At 43.9% G+C, this 25,903-nt stretch overlaps 1 protein-coding gene across 2 annotated transcripts in view; it reads right to left on the reverse strand.

Annotated features, from left to right (window-relative positions):
• Nucleotides 1–22,688, reverse strand: part of LOC140714193 (tolloid-like protein 2) — a 105,065-nt gene extending 82,377 nt beyond the window's left edge. For both annotated transcript variants that reach the window (XM_073025102.1, XM_073025101.1), the window contains exon 1: nt 22,502–22,688. In XM_073025102.1, coding sequence (XP_072881203.1) covers nt 22,502–22,610 — 109 coding nt within the window. In that variant the 5' untranslated portion in view covers nt 22,611–22,688. The remainder of the gene's footprint in view (nt 1–22,501) is intronic.
• Nucleotides 22,689–25,903: the final 3,215 nt, after the last annotated feature.

The following is a 25,903-nucleotide window of genomic DNA, read 5'->3' on the forward strand; positions in this document are numbered from 1 at the left end:
TGAGCAGCCAGAAGTCGTAGTACCAATATTGATAGTATCGTAGTATCGGTACCAATGACATCAGAAGAAAAAGGAGGAGGTCTAGAACAAAAGAATGCAGAGTTAGGAAGGAAGCTGAAAAGCAGGACCTCAAAGGTAGTAATCTCGGGTTTACTGCCTGTGCCACGTGACAGTGAGGATAGGAATAGAATGAGGTGGCAGATAAAAGTGTGGCTGAAGTATTGGAGCAGGGGGCGAGGATTCAGATTTCTGGAAAATTGGGACCTCCTCAAAGGCAGGTAGGACCCATACAAAAGGGATAGGTTGCACTTGAATCCAAGGGGGACAAATATTCTTGCAGGCAGACTTATTAGAGCTGTTGGGAGTGGTTTGAACGAATATGGCAGGGGATCAGAACGAGGATAATAGAGCTGAGGATGAACCAACTGGTTTACAAGTAAGTGATGGGTATAACATGAATGTAAGGAAGGACAAGCCAATGATTGGGTACAAATTCAGACAGACCAAAGAGTTAAATTGTACCACAGAGGCAAAATTTAAAAGGGCGAAGAATGTGGGACTGAAAGTGCTGCACTTAAATGCACATAGCATTCAGAATAAGGTGGATGAAATCGTAGCACAATTGCAGACTGGTCAGTATGACGTTTTGGGCATCACTGAGTCGTGGGTGAAAGGCGGCCATAGTTGGGAGCGTAACATCAAAGCATATACTTTGTATCAAAAGGACAGGCAGGAAGGCGGAGGTGTTGGTGTGGCTTTGTTAGTAAGAGATGGAATTACATCTTTAGAAAAAGGTGACATAGGGTCAGAGAATGTTGAATCTTTGTGGGTGGAGTCAACACATTGCAAGGGTAAAAAAAACTATCATGGGAATCATATACAGGCCTCCAAACAGCAGCCAAGATGTGGGGTTGAGATTGCAAATGGAGCTGGAAAAGGCATGAAATAACAATTGAAATGCGGTACTGCAATATGCAAGGACATTGGGAAAATCAGGCTGTTGTTGGATCGCAAGAGAGGGAATTTGTTGAATGCATACAAGGTGCCTTTTTAGAGCAGCTTGTGCTTGAGCCTCCTTGGGGAAAGGCTCACTTAAATTGGGGTTCTGTAATAACCCAGATCTTATTGGAGAGCTTAAGTTAAAGGAACCCTTAGGAGACAGTGATCATAATATGATTGAATTCCTACTGCAATTTGAGAAGGGAGGTAGCATAACTCATACATATCAGTATTGCAATGGAATAAAGGGGATTACAGAGGCACGAGAGGGGAGCTTGCCCAGGTGGATTGGAAGCAGATACCGACAGGGATGACGGCAGAAATTTCTGGGAATAGTTCACAAAGCACAGGATAGATATTTCCCCATAGGGAAAGAAGTTCGCAAATGGCAGGGGTAGGCAACCGTGGCTGACAAAGAAAGTTAAGGACTACATAAAAGCAAGGAAAGGGCATGTAAGGTAACAAGTGAATGGGAAGCTGGATGATTGGGAAGCTTTTAAAATCCAAAAAAAAAGACAACTAAAAAAGCAATAAGGGAAAAGATGATATACGAGGACAGACTAGCCAATAATATAAAGCAGAATACCAAAAGTTTTCTCAGTTATATGAAGAGTAAAAGGGAGGTGAGAGATGATATTGGACCATGGGAAGATGATGCTGGTAGTAATGGGACAAACAAATGGCAGATGAACTTAATGGATAATTTTCATCTGTCTTCACTACGGAAGACATAGGCAGTGTGCCAGAGGTCCGTGAGTGTCAAGAGAGCAGGAGTGAGTGCCACTGCTACTACAAAGGAAGAAGTACTAGCAAACTCAAAGGTCTTAAAGTGAATAAGTCACCTGGGCCAGATGGCCACATCCCAGAGTCCTGAGAGCGGTTGCTGAAGAGATAACAGATGCATTGGTCATGATCTTTCAAGAATCACTTGATTCTGGCATGGTCCCAGAGGACTGCAAGATTGCAAATGTCACTCCACTCTTTAAGAAGGGAGGAAGGCAAAAGAAAGGAAATTATAGGCCAGTTAGCCTAACCTCAGTGGTTGGGAAAGTGTTGGTGTCTATTATTAAGGATGAGGTTTCAAGGGACATGGAAATTAATGATAAAGTCAGCATGATCTCTGTAAAGGGAAATCTTGCCTGACAAATCTGTTAAGAGTTCTTCAAGGAAGTAACAAGCAGGATGGACAAAGGAGAGGCAGTGGATGTCATTTAATGGATTTTCAGAAGGCATTTGATAAGGTGCTGCACGAGGCTGTTTAACAAGATAAAATCCTGTGGCATTACAGGAAAGATACTGGCATGGATAACGGAATGGCTGACAGGCTGGAGGCCTTTTCTAGTTGGTTGTCGGTGACTAGTAGTGTTCCTCAGGGGGTCAGTAATGGGATCACTACTTTTCACACGTTGTTTGCCAATGATTTAGATAATGGAATTGATGGCTTTGTGCCAAAGTTTGCAGATGATATGAAGATAGGTGGAGAGGTAGGTAGTGCTGAGGAAGCAACACAATTGCAGCAGGACTTAAGACAAATTGGAATAATGGACAAAAAAGTGTAAGATGGACTACAGTGTTGGGAAATGTATGATAGTGCATGTCGGTAAACGGAACAATAGTAAGGACTATTATCTAAATGGGGAGAAGGTTCAAACATCAGAGGTGCAGAGGGACTTGAGAGTCCATGTGCAAACTCCCAGAAGGTTCATTTACAGGTTGAATCTGTGGTAAAGAAGGCAAATGCAATGTTGGTATTTATTTTAAGGGGAATAGAATAGAAAAGCAAGGAGATAATGCTGAGCCTGTATAAGACACTAGTCAGGCCACACTTGGAGTATTGTTAACAGTTTTAGGTCTCGTAAGTCAGAAAGGATGTGTTGTCATTGGAGAGAGTCCAGAGGAGGTTCACGAAGATGGCTCCAGGAATTAAGGGGTTAACATATGAGGAGCATTTGGTAGCTTTAGGGCTGTACTCACTGGAAATTAGAAGAATGCGTGGGGATCTCATTGAAACCTACTGAATGTTGAAAGGACTAGACAGGGTGAATGTGGAGAGGATATTTCTTATGGTGGGGTATCCAGAACTAGTGGGTGCAGCCTCAAAATTGAGGGCTGACCCTTTAGAACAGAGATAAGGAGGAATTTTTTTAGCAGAGAGTAGTAAATCTATGGAATGCTCTGTCACATGTATATTTAAAGCAGAAGTTGATAGTTTCCTGACTGGTCAGGGCATCAAAGGATACAGCGAGAAGGCAGGTATATGGGGTTGAGTGCGATCCGGGATCAGCCATGATGGAATGGCAGAGCAGACTCAATGGGCTGAATGGCATTCTCCTATGCCTTGTGGTCTTATGGTATTGATCTATCAGAACAGCTTAACATCACGTTATGGATATTCAGTACACTGTGTACAAGTCATCTTAAGTATTTATACTGTACTTGTGTATTTTTTGTTTATTATTTTGTTCTTTACCTTTTGTGTTTTTTTATGCTGTACCAGATCTGAAGTAACAACGATTTCATTCTCCTTACACTTGTGTACAAGAAATGACATTAAATGATCTTGAATCTTGAACTCATTCTACAATCTACAGACTCAATTTCAAGGACACTTTACAACTCATATTCTCCGTATTTTAGTTGCACAATTTGTCTTCTTTTGCACATTTGCTGTTTGACACTCTTCGTTTCTGAACAGTTTTTTTCTCATAAATTCTAATCTATTTCTTCATTTTCCTTTAAGTGACCGCAAGAAAATGAATCTCAAGGTAGTAAATGGCAATCCACACGTACTTTGATAATAAGTTTACTTTGAGTTTGATTCCAAATGTGTATTTTCCTCGTTGAGCTGAATGTGTCAGACAGTAGCAACTAACATTACACAGATGGTTAAAATCTCTTGCCCAGGGCAGCACAGTCTGGACTAGATGGTGCAGGTGTAAGGTGGGAGGGGAGTAATTTAAAGATCTGAGGGGTTATGTTTTTCCAGATACAGGGTGGTGGTTATGTGGAACAAGCTGGAGGAAGTGGTGGAGGCAGACACAATTGCAATGTTTAAAAGGTTTTACAATAGCAGTATTGAAAAGGTGTTAGGACAGATACTTGGATAGGAAAGGTGCAGAGAGATACCGTACTAATGGGAACATTTGGAAATGCAGTGCCTATAAAAAGTATTCACCTCACTTGGAAGTTTTCATGTTTTGTTTTACAACATTGAATCACAGTGGGTTTAATTTGGCATTTTTGCCACTGATCAACAGAAAAACTCGTGTCAAAATGAAAACAGATCTCTACAAAGTGATCTAAATTAATTACAAATATTACACAAAATAATTGATTGCATAAATATTCACCCCTTTAATATGACACACCAAATCATCACTGGTGCAGCCAACTGGTTTTAGAAGTCACGTAATAAGTTACATGGAGATCACCTGCATGTAGTCAAGGTGTTTTAATTGATTGTAGTAAAAATACCAGCTGTACCTGGACAGTCCAACTGCTGGTGAGTCAGTATCTTGGCAAAAACTACACCATGAAGACAAAAGAACACTTCACACAACTCAGCGTAAAGGTTATTAAAAAGCAGATGGAGATGGATACAAGGAAATATCCAAGTCACAGAATATCCCTTGGAGTTAAGTCAATCATCAAGAAATGGAAAGAATATGTCACAGCTGTAAATCGGATCAGGCCATCCTCAAAAACTGAGTGACCGTGCAAGAAGGGGACTAGTGAGGGAGGCCACCAAGAGACCTATGACAACTCTGGAGGAGTTATAAGCTTCAATGTCTGAGATGGGAGAGACTGTGCATACAACAACTGTTGCCCGAGAGCTTCACCAGTCGCAGCTTTATGGGAGAGTGGCAGAGAGAAAGACACTGTTGGGAAAATCTCACACTAAACCTGGGCTAGAGTTTGCCAGAAACAAGTGGGAGACTCTGAAGTCAGCTGAAAGAAGGTTCTATGGTATGATAAAACCAAAATTGAGCTTTTTGGCCATCAGACTAAATGCTACGCTTGACCTAAGCCAAACACCACACATCATCAAAAACTCACCATCCCTACCGTGAAGCATGGTGGTGGCTGCATCATGCTGTGTGGATGCTGCTCTGCAGCAGGCCCTGGAAGGTTTGTGAAGGTAGAGGGTAAAATTAATGCAGCAAAATTCAGGGAAATCCTGAAGGAAAATCTGATGCAGTCTGCAAGAGAAATGCGACTTGGGAGAAGATTTGTTTTCCAGCAAGACAATGATCCCAAGCATAAAGCCAAAGCTACACAGGAACGGCTTTACAACAAAGTTCATGTCCTGGAGTGGCCAGGTCAGAGTCCAGACCTCAATCCAATTGAGAACTTGTGGCTGGACTTGAAAAGGGCTGTTCATTTACGAAACCCATGAAATCTGAGACAGCGTTTGTAAAGAATGGGGAAAAATTGCAGTGTCCAGATGTGCAAAGCTGATAGAGACAAATACACACAGACTCAAGGCTATAATTGCTGCCAAAGGTGCATCTACTAAATACTGACTTGAAGTGGTGAATACTTACGTAATCCATTATTTTGTGTTTTTTATTTGTAATTAATTCAGATTACTTTGTAGAGACCTGTTTTCACTTTGATGCTGAAGTCTTTCATTGTTGATCAGTGTCAAAAGGCGGCAAATTAAATCCACTATGTTCCAATACTCTAAAACAACAAAACATGGAAATTTCCGGGGGGGGGGGGGGTGAATACTTTTTATAGGCACTGTAGGTATTACGTAGTGGTCCCATTTCTGTGCTGTATGATTCTGTCTCAAGGAACAAAACAGAAGGCCAAGCACAGGTTCTAGATCTCCTGATCTACTAAAGAGTGTTTGATATTCATTGCCATTCATCTGTCAGTATGAATGGATTTTATTTACTTATTCTGATACAGCGTTGATTTTGATGCTGTACATTATGAGCTAAATACAAAGTGCAGTGCAACAACCTGGCAAGGCTTCTTACACCATGTCACCTGAACCAACAGGACAAAGCAGGGGATGTGTAGGGACACAACCCCTACACGTTCTCCTGCATCATACCACATCCCACTGCAGTGTTGGTGGTTCACACACAAACGGAACAGCGTCTGAGGCTCGGCTACTTATAAATAATATCTATGAAGAACCACTGTAACAGGCCCAGTCTGCAGATAAGACAAGCCCAAGCTGTGAGGAAGGCAAAAGGGATGGCCAAAGCCAACTGGGCTAGTGAGAGAACATCATTATGGCAGATAAGATGTAAGATGGAGAAAGCCGATGTTATAGTCTTTGAAAGGAAAATTAAGGAGATAGAATTATTCAAAAGAAGAATGGGGAATGTCAGTGTTGAGAGGACAGGATTTCTCAGAAAGTCAGCTCAGATATATTAAATGGTGTGTGCGTGCGTGTCCTTAACTCCTGGTGGAGTCGTCGGGGCACTGTCGTGACAAGCTTTTTACACTGTTCTTTTTGGTGATTGCTCATCGTACGGCGTGTCTTGGGCATCTGAAACCTGGCGGAGCCCATCCCTCTCCAGGTTTTTTTTTTACGAGGTCGAGTCGCTAGCTTGACACTCAACCCAGGCACGGATGGAGAGCATGCAAGGGAGCCGGCCGGATTCGAACTTGGGACCTCTCACCCTGAAGTCCAGTGCTGATGCCACTACGCCACCAGCCGGTCAAAATAAATGATATGCCCATCTTAATTGCAAAGACATTGCAACAGGACTAAATGGAAGATGAGGTGCTGTTCCTAAAGTTGGTGTTAGCCTCACTGTAACAGGGCAGAAGTCACAGACTGATTTGTCAGAATGGAAACACAAGTGGCAGGAAGGGGGGGGGGGGGAGTGGGAGGAGGTGAAAGGCCAAGTGTTGCATTGCCTGCAGAGGCAAGAGAGCATGCCATAAAGAGGGAAACAGGAGCAGAAGGGTCGATCAGGGAGTTGTGAAGGAACTGGTTCTTGTGAAATGTCGAATGGGGAGGAGAGGAAAAGATGTGTCTAATGGTGGAATCTCTTAGAAAGTGGCAGAAATTCAAGATAATAATCCGTGAACGTGGGGGAGGAGGGATTAGATGGAAGGTAAAGCAGAGGAATTGTATACTTGTTAAGTTCCTGAAGAGAGAGGGTAGAGCTAAGCTGTGAGAAGGGAATGAGATACAGCCAGGGTCTTCATTAACAACGGTAGAAGGGAAGAAGACAATTCACAGGCACCTGTGTAGGTAGGCTCATCATCGCAGAAAATTCAATGGAGGAACTGGGAGAATGTAATGGAATCCTAACAGGGAGCAGGGTGGATAGAAGTTAAAATAGTTGTGGGAGTCAGTCATAAATGGATGGTAAGTGGTTAGCCTGCCCTTGAGATAGAGACCAGGCACTGAGAATGAAGGTAAGAGTCAGAGATTGATCATGTGAAGATGAGGGCAGGGTGAGAATTGGTTGTGAATGTGATTAAGTCATTGAGTTCCTTAGGAATGCAGGAAGCAACACCAATGTTGTCATCAATGTTCTGAAGAGGAAGCTGAAGGAGTGGGCATGGGTAGGATTGAATCAAAGACTGTTCCACGCTTTGCACAAAATGACCGATGTGAGTTGAACCCTCATGAAAGCCACAGCTACACCTTTGATGTGAAGGTAGCGAGTAGAGTTGAAGAAGTTGTTCAATATCAGAACAAGTTCAGCCATGCCATTGAAGGTGTTGGTGGTAGAGAACTGGTCGGGACACTCTACAGGAGGAAGCAGAGGTCCCTCAGACCATCCTGATGTGGGAATGAGGTGTAAAGAGAATGTAGGTCCACGGTGAGGATTAGTCTGTTGGGACAAGAGGACTGGAAATGGGTAAAGTGGCAGAAGGCATCAAAAGTATCATAGGTAAAGTGAGAAAGGACTGAACTAGAGGGAAAAATAGGGCAGAAGAAATACTTACAGAGCAAGAGCAAGCTGTAACAATGGGTCTGCCAGGGCTTGTTCTCACTCTCAAACTGCTCTCATTCACATATTGACCGTATAACCTGTTCAGTTTATTCCCACGGTCGTTCTAGTTTTACTCTTATCAAAGACATCCCCTCCTCTACCATCTCTGAGCTTTACGTTTATTTTATCTTCCCAGTTCTGATGAGCCTTTCACCAGAAACTTCGTCTGTTTCTCCTACCCCAGATGCAGCCTAACCTATTGAGTATTTCCAGCATTTCTGTTTCTACTTAACTGTTTCAACTGAGAAAGGGTAAACATGCCTTAGACCTCATCTCAATAGGGATGCAAATTAAAATAAGAAAACAGCAAACAAGTTCAAAAAATGGAGGCCACAGGTACCCGAGAACTTCTAGGAGTAGGTGCAAAAGACTTGAAAAGGGCCAAACACACAACAGCTCTTCCAGAGAGCTCACATGTATGTGATGGTCCAAATGTTACATCTTTTACTGATGCTATGAACCACTTTTGTTCAGGTTTCTTACTAAAAGTGGAGAAAATATAGCATTCAAAGAAATGAATAATATATCAAAGACTGGAATTCACTGAAATTAAAGCAAATAATATGCCGAAAAATATAAAGAACCAAAGAATAATAAGTCCTGTGGTGCTCTTTGATATCACCCCAAGGGAATGTGAAGTACATCGTAGATACCTCAGCTGTATCCTTTAACCTGTTCCTGATCAGGAAATGCCTGTTTAGAACAAGAACCTGGGAACTGGTTGTCCATTTTGCCCAAGTCCACTCTGCTATTCATCAAAGTTACAGGTGATAGGGTAAATGCAAGCAGGCCTTTTCCACTGAGGACTGGTGAGACTAGAACTGGAAGCCATGGGTTAAGGGTGAAAGGTGAAATGTGGAAGAGGAACATGAAGGGGGACTTCATCACTCAAAGGGTCGTGAAAATTTGGGAATGAGCTACCAGTGGAAGTGTTGGATACTGGTTCAATTTCAACACTTTAGGGAAGTTTGGATGGACAGGAGGGGTATGGAGAGCTATGGCTCAAGTGCAGGTTGATGGGACGGGGTAGAGTAATGGTTCGGCACAGACTAAATGGGATGGAGGGTTTGTTGCCATGCTGTAGGAGTCAAAGATCACCCTGATGGTCCTCCATTCCACTGACATCCAGATATTTCTCTACAGCTTTCAAATGAATGTGATTACTGATGCTCCGTAGTCCTCTGTGGTAAACAATATAAAATTCCCTAAAGTGGAGGACTCTCTTCACAGTACTTTATTCTCAGACCATCTCTAGGGAGATGCCTCTAATTTTCCAATATTTCTGTGGCCTTCCCTGCCTCCCCAGTGAGGCCCAACATAAAATGAAGGAACAATCTTCTTGTAGCCTCCAGGAATAAACACTGAATTCTCCAGCGCCAGGTAAACTGCTTTTGCATTGTTTCTCATTATTATGCTGATAGTCCTTTCTCACTACTTTACTTTTGAATGCCTTACTAAGGGTCAGTGTTCATGTTCCTTATCTGATCTGTTTTAACCCATCTCCACAGGGTCTTTTGTCTGGCAGCTCTGCATTGAAAACTTTAACCACTTCACTCCCATCGTCCACCCTAGTTCTGAGGCAGAGCTGTTGACCATGAATATTGACTGGTTTCTCAATCCACAGATGCTACTGAATTGGGTGAGTTCTTCCGCAGTTCCGAGGTTTCAACCAAGGGTAACCCCCCTCCTCCACACTCAATGACCACTTTATTAGGTACAGGAGTCAAACTCGGTACAGTCTTCTGCTGCTGTAGCTCATCCACTTCAAGGTTCAACATGTTATACATTCTTCAGCACACCACTGTTGTAACATGTGGTTATCTGAGTCAAGGCTGATTTATACTTCTGCGTAGCAGCCTAAGCCACAGCCTTCGTAAGTGGCCTGCGCTGTTGTGAGCAGCAATATACCTGTGCGTTGGTGTGTTTTTGTCGCTCTGCAATTCACCGCCAAAACGCCAGTTGGCGCTGGGGTTTCTATGCCACTGTGTAGGGTTTCTTCGTGTACAATGGTGACTGAGTTGGAGCTAATAAATGTTGAATAAGGGTTACTTTTATTGGAACTACTGCAACACAGGAAAGAGAAGAGACGTCGGAGATGGTGTGTACGACCATTGAATGGACTGAGGCAGAAGGAGGGTGAATTTTCTGTGCTTGTCTGGCCACAGGGACATGGACGAAGAAATGCATTTCAAATATCTTCGAATGTCAGCAGGCAGATTTGACGATTTGGTTCATCGTCTCCAAACATTTATTTCGCATCAGTGTATGCACAGCATGCCTACAGACAGGAGGAAATGCGATGCTACCAAGCCGACCAATCACCGTTGTTGCTGTCTGCGTCGCCGTGACGCGTAGTTACATTTTTGGAGAGGTGCGCGTTAGGCTATGGCATAAGGGTAGGGAGTAGGGTACAGTGTAGGTTATGTAGCTACGCCGTACCTACAGAGTTCATTTGACGCGGAAGTATAAATCAGCCTTTACGGTCGTCTTCCTGCAGCTTGAATCAATCTGGTCATTCTCTGACCTCCCTCATTAACAAGACATCTTCACCCCCAGAACTACAGTTCACTGGATGTTTTTTTTTTATTTTTGCAACATTCTCTGTAAATTCTAGAGACTGTTGCACGTAAAAATCCCAGGAGATCAGCAGATTCTGAGATACTCAATCCACCCCACCTGGCACCAACAATCATTCCGTGGTCAAAGTCACTTGGATCACTTTTCTTCCTTATTCTGAACAAATGAACTTCTTGACCATGCCTGCATGCTTTTCTGCATTGAGTTGCTGTCATATGATTTGCTGATTAGATATTTGCATTAACAAGCAGGTGTACCTAATAAAGAGGCAACTGAGTGCAGAACATAGAACAGTACGGTACAATAATTTCGGCCCACAATGTTATGCCAACCTCTTCACCTAAACTTTTAACCTAATTTTTCTATCATCCATGTGCCTATCCCTTAAATGTCCCTAATGTACAGGCCTCTAATATCACCCCTGGTAGCATGACCTGCACACCCACCACTCTGTATGAAAAAACCTACCTCTGACATTACCCCCCCCCCACTATATTTTCCATCAGTTATCTTAAAATTATGCCGCCATGTATTAGCCATTTCTGCTCTAGAAAAAAAGTCTCTGGCTGTTCATTCTATGCCTCTTATCATCTTATACACCTTTATCATTACATCTCTCATTCTCCTTTGCTCCAAAGAGAAAAGCCCTGGCTCGCTCAAACTATCCTCATAAGATAATGCTCTCTCATCCAGGCAGCATTCTCGCAAACCTCTGCTCCCTTTCGAAAGGCTGCAAAGATTTTTGTAGATTTCAATATTATTTCTCATTCTACTAAACGTTATAGAATGTAGGCCTAGTTCATACAATCTCACCTCATCTGGCAAAAACGTATCAATCCTTGAACCACTCTGGCTAACCTTCAGTGCACCCCTCAATGCCAAGTATATTCTTTGTATGTAGTAAGACTCACATTATGGTCTGGTAGCTACACAATACCACTTTAAACAAATCCTCTAAAAAGGCTAACACACCATTTGTCTCACAATTATTTGTTGAAACCCGCAGATTGTCTTTTAGCGACTTGTGCTCGGGTAACGCAGATGTCCCAGTTTCTTATCACTTAAAAAATACTCTGTTCTGTTTTGAATACCAAAGCGTATGATAACCTTTTACTCCTTTGCCATGAAGCTGCCCATCACTCACTCACCCTGTCCACATCCCTTTTCCTCGGCTACATGGAACACCCCATGTTCCAAGCTAACACCTGCATCGCTCCCCAAATCTCCTTACACTACAACGATGACTGCATTGGTGCTGCTTCCTGCACCCATGTTGAGCTCACTGATTTCATCAACTTTGCCTCCAACCTCCACCCTGCCCTAAAATTTACTTGGTCCATTTCCTCCCTCCCCTTTGTTGATCCTTCTGCCTCCATCACTAGAAACAGTCTATCTATTGATATATTTTATAAACCTACTGACTCTCACAGCTATCTGGCCTATACAGTACCTCTCCCCATTATGTCACTTGTAAAGATGCCATCCCTTTCTCTCAGTTCCTTCACCTCCACCACATCTGTTCTCAGGACGAGACTTTTCATCCCAGAGCTATTGAGAAGTCCTCCTCCTTCAAAGAAAGGGGCTTCCCTTCCTCCACTATCATAGATGCCCTCACACACATCCATTCCATTTTGTGCGCATCTGCCCTCACACCAGGGATGGGGCTCCTCTTATCCTCACCTACCACCCTTTGTATCCAGCACATAATTCTCCGTAACTTCTACCATCTCCGACGGGATCCCACTCCCACCCCAACCCACCCCCCCCCCCACTTTCTGCAGGGATTGCTCCCTACACGATTCCCTTGTCCATTCATCCCTCCCCACTGATCTCGCTCCTGGTACTTAGCCTTGCAAGTGGAACAAGTGCCACACCTGCTCCTACACCTCCTCCCTCACAACCATTTAGGTCCCCAGTCTACCCAGGTGAGACAACACTTCACCTGAGAGTCTGTTGGGGGTCATCTACTATATCCAACTGTACAGTGTGGCCTCCTGTATATCCCAATGTGGATTAGGAGATGGCTTCGCTGAACACCTATGCTCTGTCTGTCAGAAAAAATGGGATCTACCAGTGGCCATCCATCTCAATTCTACTTCCCATTCTGACGTATCAGTCCATGTCCTCCTCTACTGCCGTGATGTGGGCATACTCAGGTTGGAGCAACACCTTATATTCTGTCTGTGTAGCCTCCAATCTGATGGCATGAACATCAATTTCTCCAACTTCCAATAAGTGACCCCTCTTCATCATTCCCCATTCATGTTTCCCTCTCTCAGCTCATCTCCTTACCTGGCAATCACCTCCCTTTGGTGTTGCTCCCTCTTCCCTTTCTTCCATGACCTCAGTCCTCTCCGATCACATTTCCCCCTCTCCAGCCCTTCATCTCTTTCACCAATCAACTTCCCAGCTCTTCACCCCTCCCCCGGATTCATCTATCACCTGCCACCTTCTCTTCCCTCCTCCGCTTTCTTACTCTGACGACTTCTTCCTTTCTCATCCCGATGAAGAGTTTCAGCCTGAAATGTTGACTTTTTACTCTTTCCATAGATGCTGATCTCCTCCAGCGTTGTGTGTGTGTTGCTTCACAGCTTTTTGAAGCCTCCTAGTCGTCTCCTCTGTATTCAGAACCCTGTCTAGTTTTGTATCAGCACACTTGTCCCCTCAACTACAGAAACCATTCCACAATCTATAGAGACAAGCCCTATTAAGAAGATAAACACAGTATCCACCATCTCCTTCAAGTCACTGAGTCCTTAGAGTGATTGGCTTTCAGTTCACCAACCTCTCCAATACATTTAAATGCTAATTTCATTTTAGAATTAGTATCTTTATTTCTTACAACCATTTCACAACGTGAGGGATGAGAAAGGAAGAGGAGAAGTCAGAGGAGAAAGGTGGAGGGGGAAGAGGAGGAAGAAGGACAAGGTGGTAGGTGGTAGGTGATAGGTCAGGGGTGTCAAACTCATTTTAGGTCACGGGCCGGATTGAGCAAAATGCAGCTTCATGCGGGCCGGATCAGTCGGACGCGTGCGAACGCAGCTTTCGTTGCCTCCGTTTTTTCAGCCTGCTCTCATGTGTCTCAGTCTCTGCTATAACTACAAAGTGTCTCACTTTACAAATTCCGTTTCTTATGAAGAAGACTGCCGAGCAAGACTGCCGAATAAACACTAAAAACCCTGAAAACCTGGTACCTGAATAAACTCAGCATTAGCCATATCATACGCCATAGGCGCTTCGATTACTGGGGCCAGCTTTAATAGTAATTAGATATTATCTCGCGGGCCAAAGATAATTCCACCGCGGGCCAGATTTGGCCCGCGGGCCTTGAGTTTGACATATATGTGATAGGTGAACTGGGGCAGCACCCTCCACAATTTTTCTAATTTATGTATAGGAACTGTGCAATCTGTTTTGCTTCTTACCAATTGACTCTTCCTTTACCTTATCAATTTCTTAATGCTCCTTTGTTGGGTGCTAAGATGCTTCCAATCCTCGGGCTATTGTTACTTGTAGCAACTTGTATTAAATACTTGGATTTAAAACAATTTACTTGCCCCTGTCAGCCACACACAAACCAGTTCTCCTCCCTCGTGGTTGCACTTTTAAGAATGTTTGTTTTACACATTCCATATTATTCCTTTAAATTCTGGCCACTGGCTCTCACACCTTTCAGATCAAAAATCACATACTTTAGCTAGAAATTATTGTATGTTATTCACATAAATAACTAGAGGAAGTAGTGAGCATTTATGTAATGCTATGCGGAATAAGAAAGCTTAATGAATTTGTGAAATAAGGTTGTATTGAATAAATCTAATTTAATTTCTGCAGAACTAAGTAGCAAGGTGGAAACTGTCCAAGGAAGCAATTGTATGGAATCCTGAAGGTCTTCAGTAAGGGTCACCATAGGAGATTGTTAACAAAGATTGCAGCCTTTTGAAATGAAGACAAGTTAACAATGTGGACAGAAAATTAAATTAAGCAGTAGAGGTCAGTGTCTCTGAAGTGGGGGGTGGGGGGAGTGACAATGCTATCCCACTGCTTTTAATGATACAGCAAAATGGTGGGCAAGATATCCAAGGTGCAGATAGCACCATAGCAGACAACACATTAAACAGTGTGGAAGGCAGACTCGACAACCAAGTGAAAGGGCAGACTGATTTGAAGATGAGTGAAAAGTCAAAGAGATAGCAGAATGAGGCAGCATGGCTTGGTTTCATTGGCTGTTAGATTCAGAGTAGGTCCCCTGAATGCATCAGTATGCAATACGCATCTTCAATTTCAGGACACAGGAGTGGACCTTAGATGCACATGATGTTTCTCCAATCCTTCATTCACAACACTTGTACCCAATCCTTCCACAGGGGCATTCTCCACAGCTTCACAAACCCCACCCTCCAATGCCCAACCAGCAGATTTCACCCTCCCCATTCAACAAGGAATTATAGTCATAAAACACTACAGCACAGAAACAGGCCCTTTGGCCCATCTAGTCCATGCTGAACTGTTATTTAGCCTGGTCCCATCAACCCGCACCTGGACCACAGCCCTCCAGACCTCTTCCATCCACCCACTTATCCAAGTTGCTCTTAAAAGTTGAAGTCAAGTGCACACCCATCACTTGCAGCACCTTCTATACTCTCACCACCCTCTGTGCGAAGAAGTTCCCCCTCATTTAGCCCTTAAACATTTCACCCTTCACTGTTAACACACGACCTCCAGTTCTAGTCTCACCCAAACTCAGGGGAAAAAGCTTGTTCAAATTTACCCTATCCACACCCCTCATAATTCTATATATCTCTATCAAATCACCCCTCATTTTCCTTCACTCCAGGGAATAAAGTCCTAACCTATCCAACCTTTCCCTATAATTCAGCTCCTCAAGTCCCAGCAAAATCCTTGTAAAATTGCTCTGCATTCTTTCAATCTTGACACATTTCCTATAGGTCGGTTTCTTGAACTGCACTCAATACTCCAAATTAGGCCTCACCAATGTCTTATACAACTTCAACATAACATTCCAACTCCTGTACTCAGTACCTTGATTAATGAAGGCCAATGTATCAAAAGCTCTCTTTACAACCCCATCTACCTGTGACACACTTTCAAGGATCTGTATTCCCAGATCCCTCTGTTCTACTGCACTCCTCCGTACCCTACTATTAACACTAAGCCCTACTCTGGTTTGTCCTCCCAAAGTGCAAATGCTCACACATGTCTGCTTTAAATTCCATCTGGCATTTTTCTGCCCATTTTTCCAGCTGGTCTTGATCCTGCAAGCTTTGATCTCCTTGCTCGCTGTTCACTACACCACTATCTTGGTTTCATCCAAAAATTTGTTGATCCATTTTCCCACATTATCATGCAGATCGTTGATACAGATGACGAACAACAACAGACTCAGCACTGACCCCTTTGACACACCATTAGTCATTAGCCTCCAGTCAGAGAGGCAACTATCTACTAACACTCTCTGGCTTATCCCATGAAGCCTATCTCAAATCCAATTTACCTCATCATGAATGGCAAGTGACTGAATTTACTTGATCAACTTCCCAAGTGAGACTTTCTCAAAGGCCTTGCTAAGGTCCATGTAGACAATATCCGCTGACTTTCCTTCATTAATGTTCCTGGTAACTTCCTGAAAAAACTAAGATCAGTTAAGCATGCTGGTCTATCCCTAATCATTCCCTGTCTATCCAAATATTTATACATCCAGTCCTTAGAATAGCTACAAATAATATACCCACTACCAGCCTTTAATTTCCCATCTTATTCTTAGAGCCTTCCTTGAACAACAGAACAAAATTAACTATCCTCGAATCATCCCCTGAAGATGTTTTAAAAACCAATGCAAGGGCTCCTGCCAATTCGGCACTAGCGTCCCACAAGGTTTGAGGGAACACCTTATCAGGGATGGAGATTTATGCATCCTCATTTACCTCAAGACGGAAAGCAGCACCTCTTCTGCAATCTGTACATGGTTCGAAATTGCACTGCCGAATTTTAAAAGTAATTACGTCACAATCTCTTCCCTCAGAATCTTGCCACCCTACTGAACAGACTGATGCTACATGAGCCCAGAGAACCCATCTCTTTTGCTTGACTGATCAACACTAGTCACTTTGACTGGAGCAGTTGTTTATGGAGCGGTGGAGGTAAAAGCAAGCATCTCCTGGAATCTTTGCAATCTTTATGAGGCCATATTATTTTGAGTGGGACAGGATTCTGAATGGGGGAAAGCAGACATGTCTCTGCTTTGCCCAAGGGCACCCAACCCCACAGTTGATCGGGTGGAGCGGACAGGGCAGGCTAGCTGAGAGCAAAACTGGCCAGGAGCACAGCTGTAAATGCATGGGAGGAGGGAGACAACATGCTCCCTGCTGAACAAGTGGCTCCACATGAAACCAACCCCTGATGGACTACCACAGACTCCACCTCTCCACGGTGACATCACTTTATGCTGTTCCTCCCCCCCCCCACCATTCAACAACACAGCTCACGTGATCCCGTCATTCCTGGGATCATTCTTGTGAACCTTGTCTGGACCCTCTCCAATGCCAGCACATCCTTTCTTAGACATGGAGGCCCAAAACCGCTCATCATACTCCAAATGTGGTCTGACCAATGCCTTACAAAGCTCAATATGTTTTTATAGTCTTGTACTCTGGAAATGAATGTTAACATTGCATTTGGCTTTGCTCATCACCAACTCAACCTGCAAGTTAACCTTTAGGGAACCATCTCCCCCAACAACATGTTCCAGGCAATCATCACTCTCTCTGTAAAACAAAACTCCCCCAGTCTGAACTTTTACCTCCTGTCATCTGCCTATTACTTCCCCCTGGGTTCCCTCCCCCTTCCCTTTCGCTTATGGTCAATTCTCCTTACCTATCAGATTCCTTCTTCTCCAGCCCTTGGCCTTTCCACCCACCTGGCTTCTCTCATCACTGTCCAAGCCAGCCCCCTTCCCCTCCCCTCACCTTTTTATTCTGGCATTTTCTCCCTTCTCAATCCTGAACAAGGGTCTCAGCTTGAAATGTCAACGATCTATTCATCTCCATAGATCCTGCTGAGTTCCTCCAGCATCTTGCATGTCGCTATGAGAGTGCGGAAAGTGGGACTACTCTCCCTACAGCAGACGTTATGTAGGGACATCATGGATGCCATTATACAGAGTGCTGAGGAGAGGGAGGGCGCCAGCTGAGGAGGGTGGTTGAGCTTAGCAAGTGGGAAGGACAGGGGTGAAGGAGAGCCAGGAGTACCACCTCCAGCCCCACCTGAGTGAGTGCAAACCCAGGAAGGTTGTGGCAGAGGAGCAAGCTTGGAGAGAGAGGTGGGAAGAACCTACACCCCCATTTGGTCTATTCCGGATTCCCTTCCACAAAGAATCTACAATTCCACATCAAGACGATTTTGAGGGACGACTCTGCAAAGAAGGCACCATATCAGGAAAGACAAGTTGGGCGGGACAGTCTGCTTCCATCCTCTGTAACTCTGAAATAAATGCAGATAGATGTCACAGCTGAACAAGGAGCTCCTGTAACAACAGACACTGTGAAACCCAGAGAGCAAATCCACCCTTTGGGAAGGCAGGAGGAAGTGAGGAGCATTACTAATCATCCCTACTATAAGCCAATTTTGGATCCAATTAACCAGATTGCTTTGGATCCCATGTGTTTTTATCTTCCGGACTCACCTACTATATGGGACCTGGTCAAATGATAGATAGATAGATAGATAGATAGATAGATACTTTATTCATCCCCAAGGGGAAATTCAATGTTCCTCCAGTATGATATCACATAAACACAAGACAGACCAAGACTAACTGACCAAAAAAACCACATAATTATAACATACAGTTTCAAGACTAACTGACCAAAACGTCACGAAAGTTCATACAAACAACATCTCTCACCTTGCCTCCCTCAACATCATTTGATAAATCAAAAAAACCTACGCAAATTGATGAGACAGTATTAAACCATGCTGACTATCCCTGATCAGTCCCTACCTTGCCAAACATACATACCCCTATCCCTTAAGTTATTTGCAATAATTCCTCTTCCTCTGGTTAAGGATCACCAGGCCGTAGATACCTGGCTTAACCTTGCTGACTTTAAGTAAATAAAGAATATTAACTATCCTCGAGTCTTCTGGCATCTCATCAGTGGCTAAAGATGATGCAAAACCCTGTCTGGGCTCCCGCTAACTGCTATTTCCAATAGCAAACTGGAATAAACTCAAGATGCTAAAATGAGAGGGGCCAGTACAGAAAGTCATACAGTGCTGGTCTCATAACCAATTTGATTGGTAGACTGATCTACATTCAAAGACTCAGCTGCCAGCCTATATGAGTATGTCACTACCATCAGCAAGTGTGTAGGGGACTGTGTATCAAAGAGGGCAATCTAGATGTTCCCAAACCAAAATCTATGGATGAACCAGGAGATTCACTCCTTTAATAGGCTTCAAAATTAAGCCAGGCTACATGGCTGACAACAGCATATCTCTTTCTGATGAGCGCAATACATTCTATGCATGTTTTGAACAGGAAGGAACAGGTATGTTACCACCCATCCTGACAGTCTCCACAACACTTAAATCTACAGTCACCGTCACAGATGTAAGATCAGTCTTCCGGAGGGTGAATCTGTGGAAAGTATTGTGTCTGGACAGTGTCGCGGCTGTGACCTTAGATTATGCACAGATCAGCTGGCAGGGGTACTGGCAGACATTTTTAACATCTCCCTGCTTAAGGCTGTGGTTCTCTCTTGCTTTAAGAAGGCCACTATCATCCTAGTGCACAAGAAAACAAGAGAATGTGCCTTGAGGACTGCACCCAGTGCCTCTGATATCTACCATCATGAAGTGCTTTGAGAGTCTGGTCATGGGTTGCATCAACTCAGGCTTTCCAAACAACCTTGACCCACTGCAATTTGCCGACCACTGAAACAGGGATGTGGCAGATGCATCTGACTGGCCTTACACTCATCTCTGGAGCATCTAGACATCAAACTAGATTCACTGACTACAGTTCTGCCTTCACTACTATTATACCAAACTCTGGACCCCGGAAATCAATGCCTCCCTCTGTAAATGGATCCTTGACTTCCTGACCAACGAACTGCAATCAGTAAGGATAGGAAGCAACACTTCCACAATTATTCTAAACACTGGTGTTCCCCTAGACTGTTCTCAGCCTTGACTCCACTCCTTGTACATTCGTGCCTGCCTGGCCAGGCTCTGCCCCAACTCCATCTACGCAGTTCCAGATGATACCACTGTAGTGGGCTGTATCTCAAATTACAATGAGTAGATTACATGCAGGAGATAGAGAGTTTAGTGCATGGTGTCATAACAACACTTCCCTCAATGTCAACAAAACAGCTTATTCAAGCTTTATGCTCTATATCATGATTAACTTCAGAAAGGAGGCTGGTGCACTTGCTCCTGTCTATGTCAATGATGTTGAGATTAAGAGCTTCAAATTCCAAGGAAAGGTCTTAATTCTTCTAAGAAAGCTCACCAATGCCTCTACTTCCTCAGAGGATAAAGTTTTCCCTGTCCTCTTAACTTTTACCAATTTTTATCAATGCACCATAGAAAGTATTCTGACTGGATGAAATAGAGTTTGGTACGGCTGCATGCGACCATAAGAAACTGCAGAGTTGCGGACAGAGCTCAGCATCAGAGAACCAGCGTCCGCTCTGTGTACTCTTATACTTATTGCTGCCTCACTGAAACGGTAAGTACAAAGTCCCAGCCTAGTCTCCACTCTCCCATTGGGTAGAAAAGCACATGCCATCAGGTTCAAGGACAGCTTCTATTCCGCTGCTATCAAATCCTTGAACAGACATCTTGTACAATAAAATGGACTCCTGGCCTCACAACCTGCCTCCACACTTTTTCTGTAGCTTTACACTTCATTCTGCACTGCTATTGGTTTTACCTTATGCTAGCTAAATGCTCCGTGTAATGAGCTGATCTATATGAACGGTAACAAGATTAGCTTTTCACTGTAGCTTGTTATAATAATAAACCAACACCACCCTTTAATAGCTCCTCCTCCTCCTTTAAACTGACTTGTCCCAGATCACCCACGTAGCCCTCCCTGAACCTACCACCTTTCATATCCCTCTCCTTGGTGAATACAGTTAAGAGTCCACAGTTACTACCTTGCCTATATCCTCTGGCTCCAAACACAGACTACACCTCTCTCTTCCCTAAGAAACATATCCTTTCCACACTTGGCTCTTGTTCCTGATAAACAGTTAGTCCCAGGGTTACACAAATGTTCCATTCCTGACAAAGCACCCATAAGGAAAGTTTTTTTTGACAAATCGGAAACATCTGTTTTCTACAGTTACCCATATCATATCACCGACATACACTTTCAGCAACTCATTTATATTATGGGATATTTACACATAATTAAACTATACAATGTATCCAGTCATTAATGAATACCACAAAACACTTTATCATCTTGAAAAATGCATTTCAAATGTAGGGGTGAATTTTGAGTAGAGTTCGACTTCTACAGTTAGGTCATTCTGTAACCCAGCAGCCTAGTCTATACTTTAATACCCTGGGATCCTCTTTATCTTACCAGGATATTTAATGGCCTCCCTTTACCCTCCTCTGGTTTGTATATCCTCGCCTACGCTATGTTTCTTAAGAGACTTCCTGGATTCCAACTGTTTGTACTTGTGATATACTTCATTATTTTTCTTGATCAAACCTGAATCACCCTAGGTTCCCTCGTTTTGCTGTAGAACACAAAAAGTACAGCCTGGGAACACACCCTTCAGCCCACGATTTAGATAGATAGATAGATAGATAGATAGATACTTTATTCATCCCCATGGGGAAATTCAACTTTTTTTCCAATGTCCCATACACTTGTTGTAGCAAAACTAATTACATACAATACTTAACTCAGTAAAAAATATGATATGCATCTAATTTCTCAGCAAACACAATGTCAAATTCAACTATTATCTTCTGCTGCACCTGATCCATACCCATCCATCCCCTGGACATTCATCGGTCCAGCTAAAGGCCTCCTGAATGCCACTATCTGATCTGCTGCCACCTTGGCAGGGTGTTCCAAGTACCCACCATTCCTCTGTGTAAGGTTGGCAGGGTGTTGTTCCTCTGTGTAAGCTACTTGTCCCACACACCTCCTGGAAACTTTTTCCCTCTCAGCTTAAAGTTGTACTCTCCAGTGTTTGTCACTTCTACCCTGGGGAAAAAGGTTCTGGCTTCTAAACCGGCCGATTTTGCCTTTCACCCTTACTGGAACATCCTGCCCTGAAATTCAGTTACTTGACCCTGACTAGTCGGTCATAGCTTTATTGGCAAGCTTTTCCTCCCAACTTACTTTCCCCCACTCCCCCCGTCCTCTCTTAGCTCACCTTTCCTCAATCCAAGATGCTAACTTGAACACCAGGTTCTTTCGCCTAATCACTTTCCGGCACGGGATTCTGAAGCAACAATCTGCTGGAGGAACTCAGCGGGTTAGCAGCATCTGAGTTCCTCCTGTACATTGTTTGAAACTCACAGAGAATGGTGGGTGCTCCCTATCGGAATTTCACTCCCTACCTGGATTCATTTAAAGTTTTGAAACAAATCTGAGCAAATAGCAAAAGTCGAACCAACAAACATGACAAAAGAAATGAGCCACAGTGGTGGACACAATGATGAGCAAATTCAGACACTGGAACCGTAACCCATTCATTCGATAAGACGCTCGCACCGTGTTGCGAGGGGCCAGGATGCCGGGTCTCCGTCAGACCCTCACTGCATGCACCGAGACCCCGCCAGCGCAGACACAGACCGACCACTGACCATTGGGAGGTTCCCAAACTTTCCCAGCTCCTTGCCCGCGAGTTTTATCTCTTGACGAGGAGCAAGCCTGCACCCGCCCCAGCTCCAGCACTCACCCGCCTTACAGGGGTCCGCGTAATCGGCGGGCTCCGCCGAGGCTCCGGCGGCGAACCCGCGGCTCCACAGCAACAGCAGGTGGGCGACGAGCAGGCGGCAGGGGCTCATGGCGGAAGAGTATGCGGGAGCGAGCACAGGACCCAGGCGGGTGTGCGCTCTAGCAGACGATCCCGGTCAAGACGCGGCCCGAGAACTGCGAGGCGAGCTGCCGCCCCTGTCAATCACAGACCCACCAATCAGCGCACGCTGCGCTCCCGGGCTCCGGGTGAACCGGGACGAGGGAGCGGAGACGGACCGTGCGCCGGGACGAGCCGCGGTCCCGAGCGGGGTTTTCAGAACTCGAGCAGATTTCCACCAACAAGCATTCAGAAAGATTAACACAAGAACAATCTGCACCTGGATTTATTGGCACCTGGGTGAAAGAGACGAACTGAATGTTCGACTACTGAAGGACCGAGGAAAAGGGAATAAAACTGGGAACGGTCAGAAAAAATGTTTTAAGAATAGGGTTTATTATCAGATCCGTGCTCATTTCACGTCAGATTTCTTGTACACAAAGTAGTAAATATAAAATATTTTAAAAACAATTCACAATATACTGCAGTGAATTTGGCATAAGTATGTTTAATCAGAATATATCTGAACAATGTGCGGCCCGTGACACCTTCCTACATAAAAATCCATTTCACTTAACATCTGAAATACTGCAATATCGGTTCAGGTTACTTTATTCCGTTGGATGATTCCGACTCCGAGGATTGTGAACGGGAAGTACACCCAGAATGGTCCAGGAGACCGAGCGAGGGCAGCGTACCCGGGACGTGAGAATAGTTGCAATGATCGGGACAGGACAATGCCCCGGAGAGGGGAACTGAAAAATGGGGCGGGAGGTTCGGCTTGGGCAGGACGCTCCACCCGAGAAAATACCAAGGGAACCGAAGACTTGGAATAGATCAATGCACCGAGATTGCAGAGATGGCAAGGAGGGACAAAACCTGGAGCAAAACAGAAGATATTGATAGAGAAGTGACCCGGGACGGTGCAGTACCACGAGAATAGGACCAAGGAACGGATAGGATAGAAGTCGGTACAGTACTCTATAGTGCACCCATGGGGAAAAAAAAGACACGGCAGGACAACTGGGCCAGGCCTTCACCATCGGCAGGAGGTAGAGCAGGTAGTCGACACGTCCGAGAGGGGTGTAAAAACAATGGCACTATGTTGCGAGCGATTGCAACTTCCTCAGTGCGAACTGAGATCACCTTGGTGTGAAAACTGCAGAGGTCAGAATTTAAATTGAACTGTGCTTTTTACTGGAGTTAGAGAACGTAACCAGGCGAGTGGTTACAGCTTCAGTAGGGGAGAATTTTTGGTAAATGCTAATACTGACAACTTTCAAGGTAATTAATGGAGGAATGATCCAGACATCACAGTTTGAAAAGGGGAGGTCTGCTTTCAATATGGCAGGCAAAATGAAAGAGTAGCGGGAGATCAGGCCTGATATTACTCCAGTGAAAGTAAAAGGTGAAAGAAGCAGCTCTAAAAAACATTGAAAGACAAGGAGGGCCAAATGCATAAAAAAAAGATATGCCAATACATACTAAAAACAAAGAGTACAGAAAGTTCTTACAACTTGGATGGGAAAGAGGGAAGGTACATGAAATATCACTGGCAATTCAATTTAAGATAACTTCAAAAACTTTCTATAAGAACTTTAAGGAAAAGGAGGGACTCCAGGGAAAGAGTAAAGTTTATGAGACCATAAGACATAGGAGCAGAATTAGGCCATTCAGCCCATCAAATTTTCTCCACCATTCCATCATGGCAGATTTATTATCCCTCTCAACCCCATTCCCCTGACTTCTGTTTGTAACCTATGATGCCCTGGCTAATCAAGAAAATATCAACTGCTGCTTTAAATTTACCCAATGACTTGGCCTCCACAGCCATCTGTGGCAATGAATTCCACAGATTCACTACCCTCTGGCTAAACTAATTCCTCATCTCTGTTCTAAATGGACATCCCTCTATTCTGAGGCTGTGCCTTCTGGTCCTAGACTCACACAATATAGGACACATCCACTCTATTCTAGGCTCTTCAATATTCAATAGATTTCAGTGAGATTCCCCCCCCCCCCCCCCCCCCCCCATTCTTCTAAACTCAACAAGTACAGGCACAGGGCCATCAAACAATCCTCATACATTAACTCCTTCATACCAAGATTCATTCTCATGGCCCTCCTTTGTACCCTCTCCGATGCCAGCACATATTTTCTTATTTAGAGGGCCAAAAACTGCTCAGAATACTCCAAGTGCTGTCTGACCAATGCTTTATAAAGCCTCCACATTACATTCTCACTTTTACATTCTAGTCCTCTTGAAATAAATGCTAACCACAGACCCATTCTGCAAGTTAACCTTTAGGGAATCCTGCATGAGAACTCCTGAGTCACTTTGCACCTCTGCTTTTTTGGAATTTTTTCCCCATTTAGAAATAGTCTACACCTTTATTCCGTCTACCTAAGAGCATGACAATACACTTCACTATTCCATCTGCCATCTCTTTTCCATTCTCTCAGTCTGTTAAGTCCTTCTGCAGATTCATGCTTCCTCAACACTACCTGTTCCTCCACCTGCTTATTTATTGTCCCTAAATGTGGCCACAAATCGATCAACTCTGTCATTAAGATCAGTGACATATAACATGAAAAGAAGCAGTCCCAACACCAAACCCAACAGAACACCTCTAATCAATGGCAGCCAACAAGAAAAGGCCCCCTTTATTTTCACCCTTTGCCTCCTGCCAGCCAATGCTCTGGCTCTTTCCTGTAATACCATGGGCTCCTATCTTGTTAATGTGTAACATCTCGTCAAAGGTCTTCAGAAAATCCAATTAAAAAAATCCATTGATTTTCCTTTGTCTATCCTGCTGGTTTCTTTCCCCCAAAGAATTTAAACAGATTTACTAGGTAAGATTTCCACTTGGGGAAACCAAGTCTATTTTATCATGTGCCTCCAAACACCCCTAAACCTCATCCTTATTAATGGACTCCAACATTTTCCCAACCACTGAAGTCAGGCTAACTGGCCTGTAATTTCCTTTCTTCTGCCTCCCTCCCTTCTTAAAGAGTGGAGAAACATTTGCAATTTTCCAGTCCTCCAGAACCATTGCAGAATCTAGTGATTCTTGCTAAATCATTACTAATGCACCCACAATCTCTTCATCTACCTCTTTCAGAACTGTGGGATGGAGTCCATCTAGTCCAGGTGACTTATCTACCTTCAGCTTCCCAAGCACCTTCTCCTTAGTAATAATAACTACACTCACTTTTGCCCTAATGCTCTTGAATTTCTGGCATATTGTCTTTATATTCCATAGTGAGGACTGACACAAAATACTA

This window comes from Hemitrygon akajei, chromosome 21 (assembly GCF_048418815.1).
Source record: "Hemitrygon akajei chromosome 21, sHemAka1.3, whole genome shotgun sequence".
In the NCBI taxonomy this organism is placed as follows: domain Eukaryota; kingdom Metazoa; phylum Chordata; class Chondrichthyes; order Myliobatiformes; family Dasyatidae; genus Hemitrygon; species Hemitrygon akajei.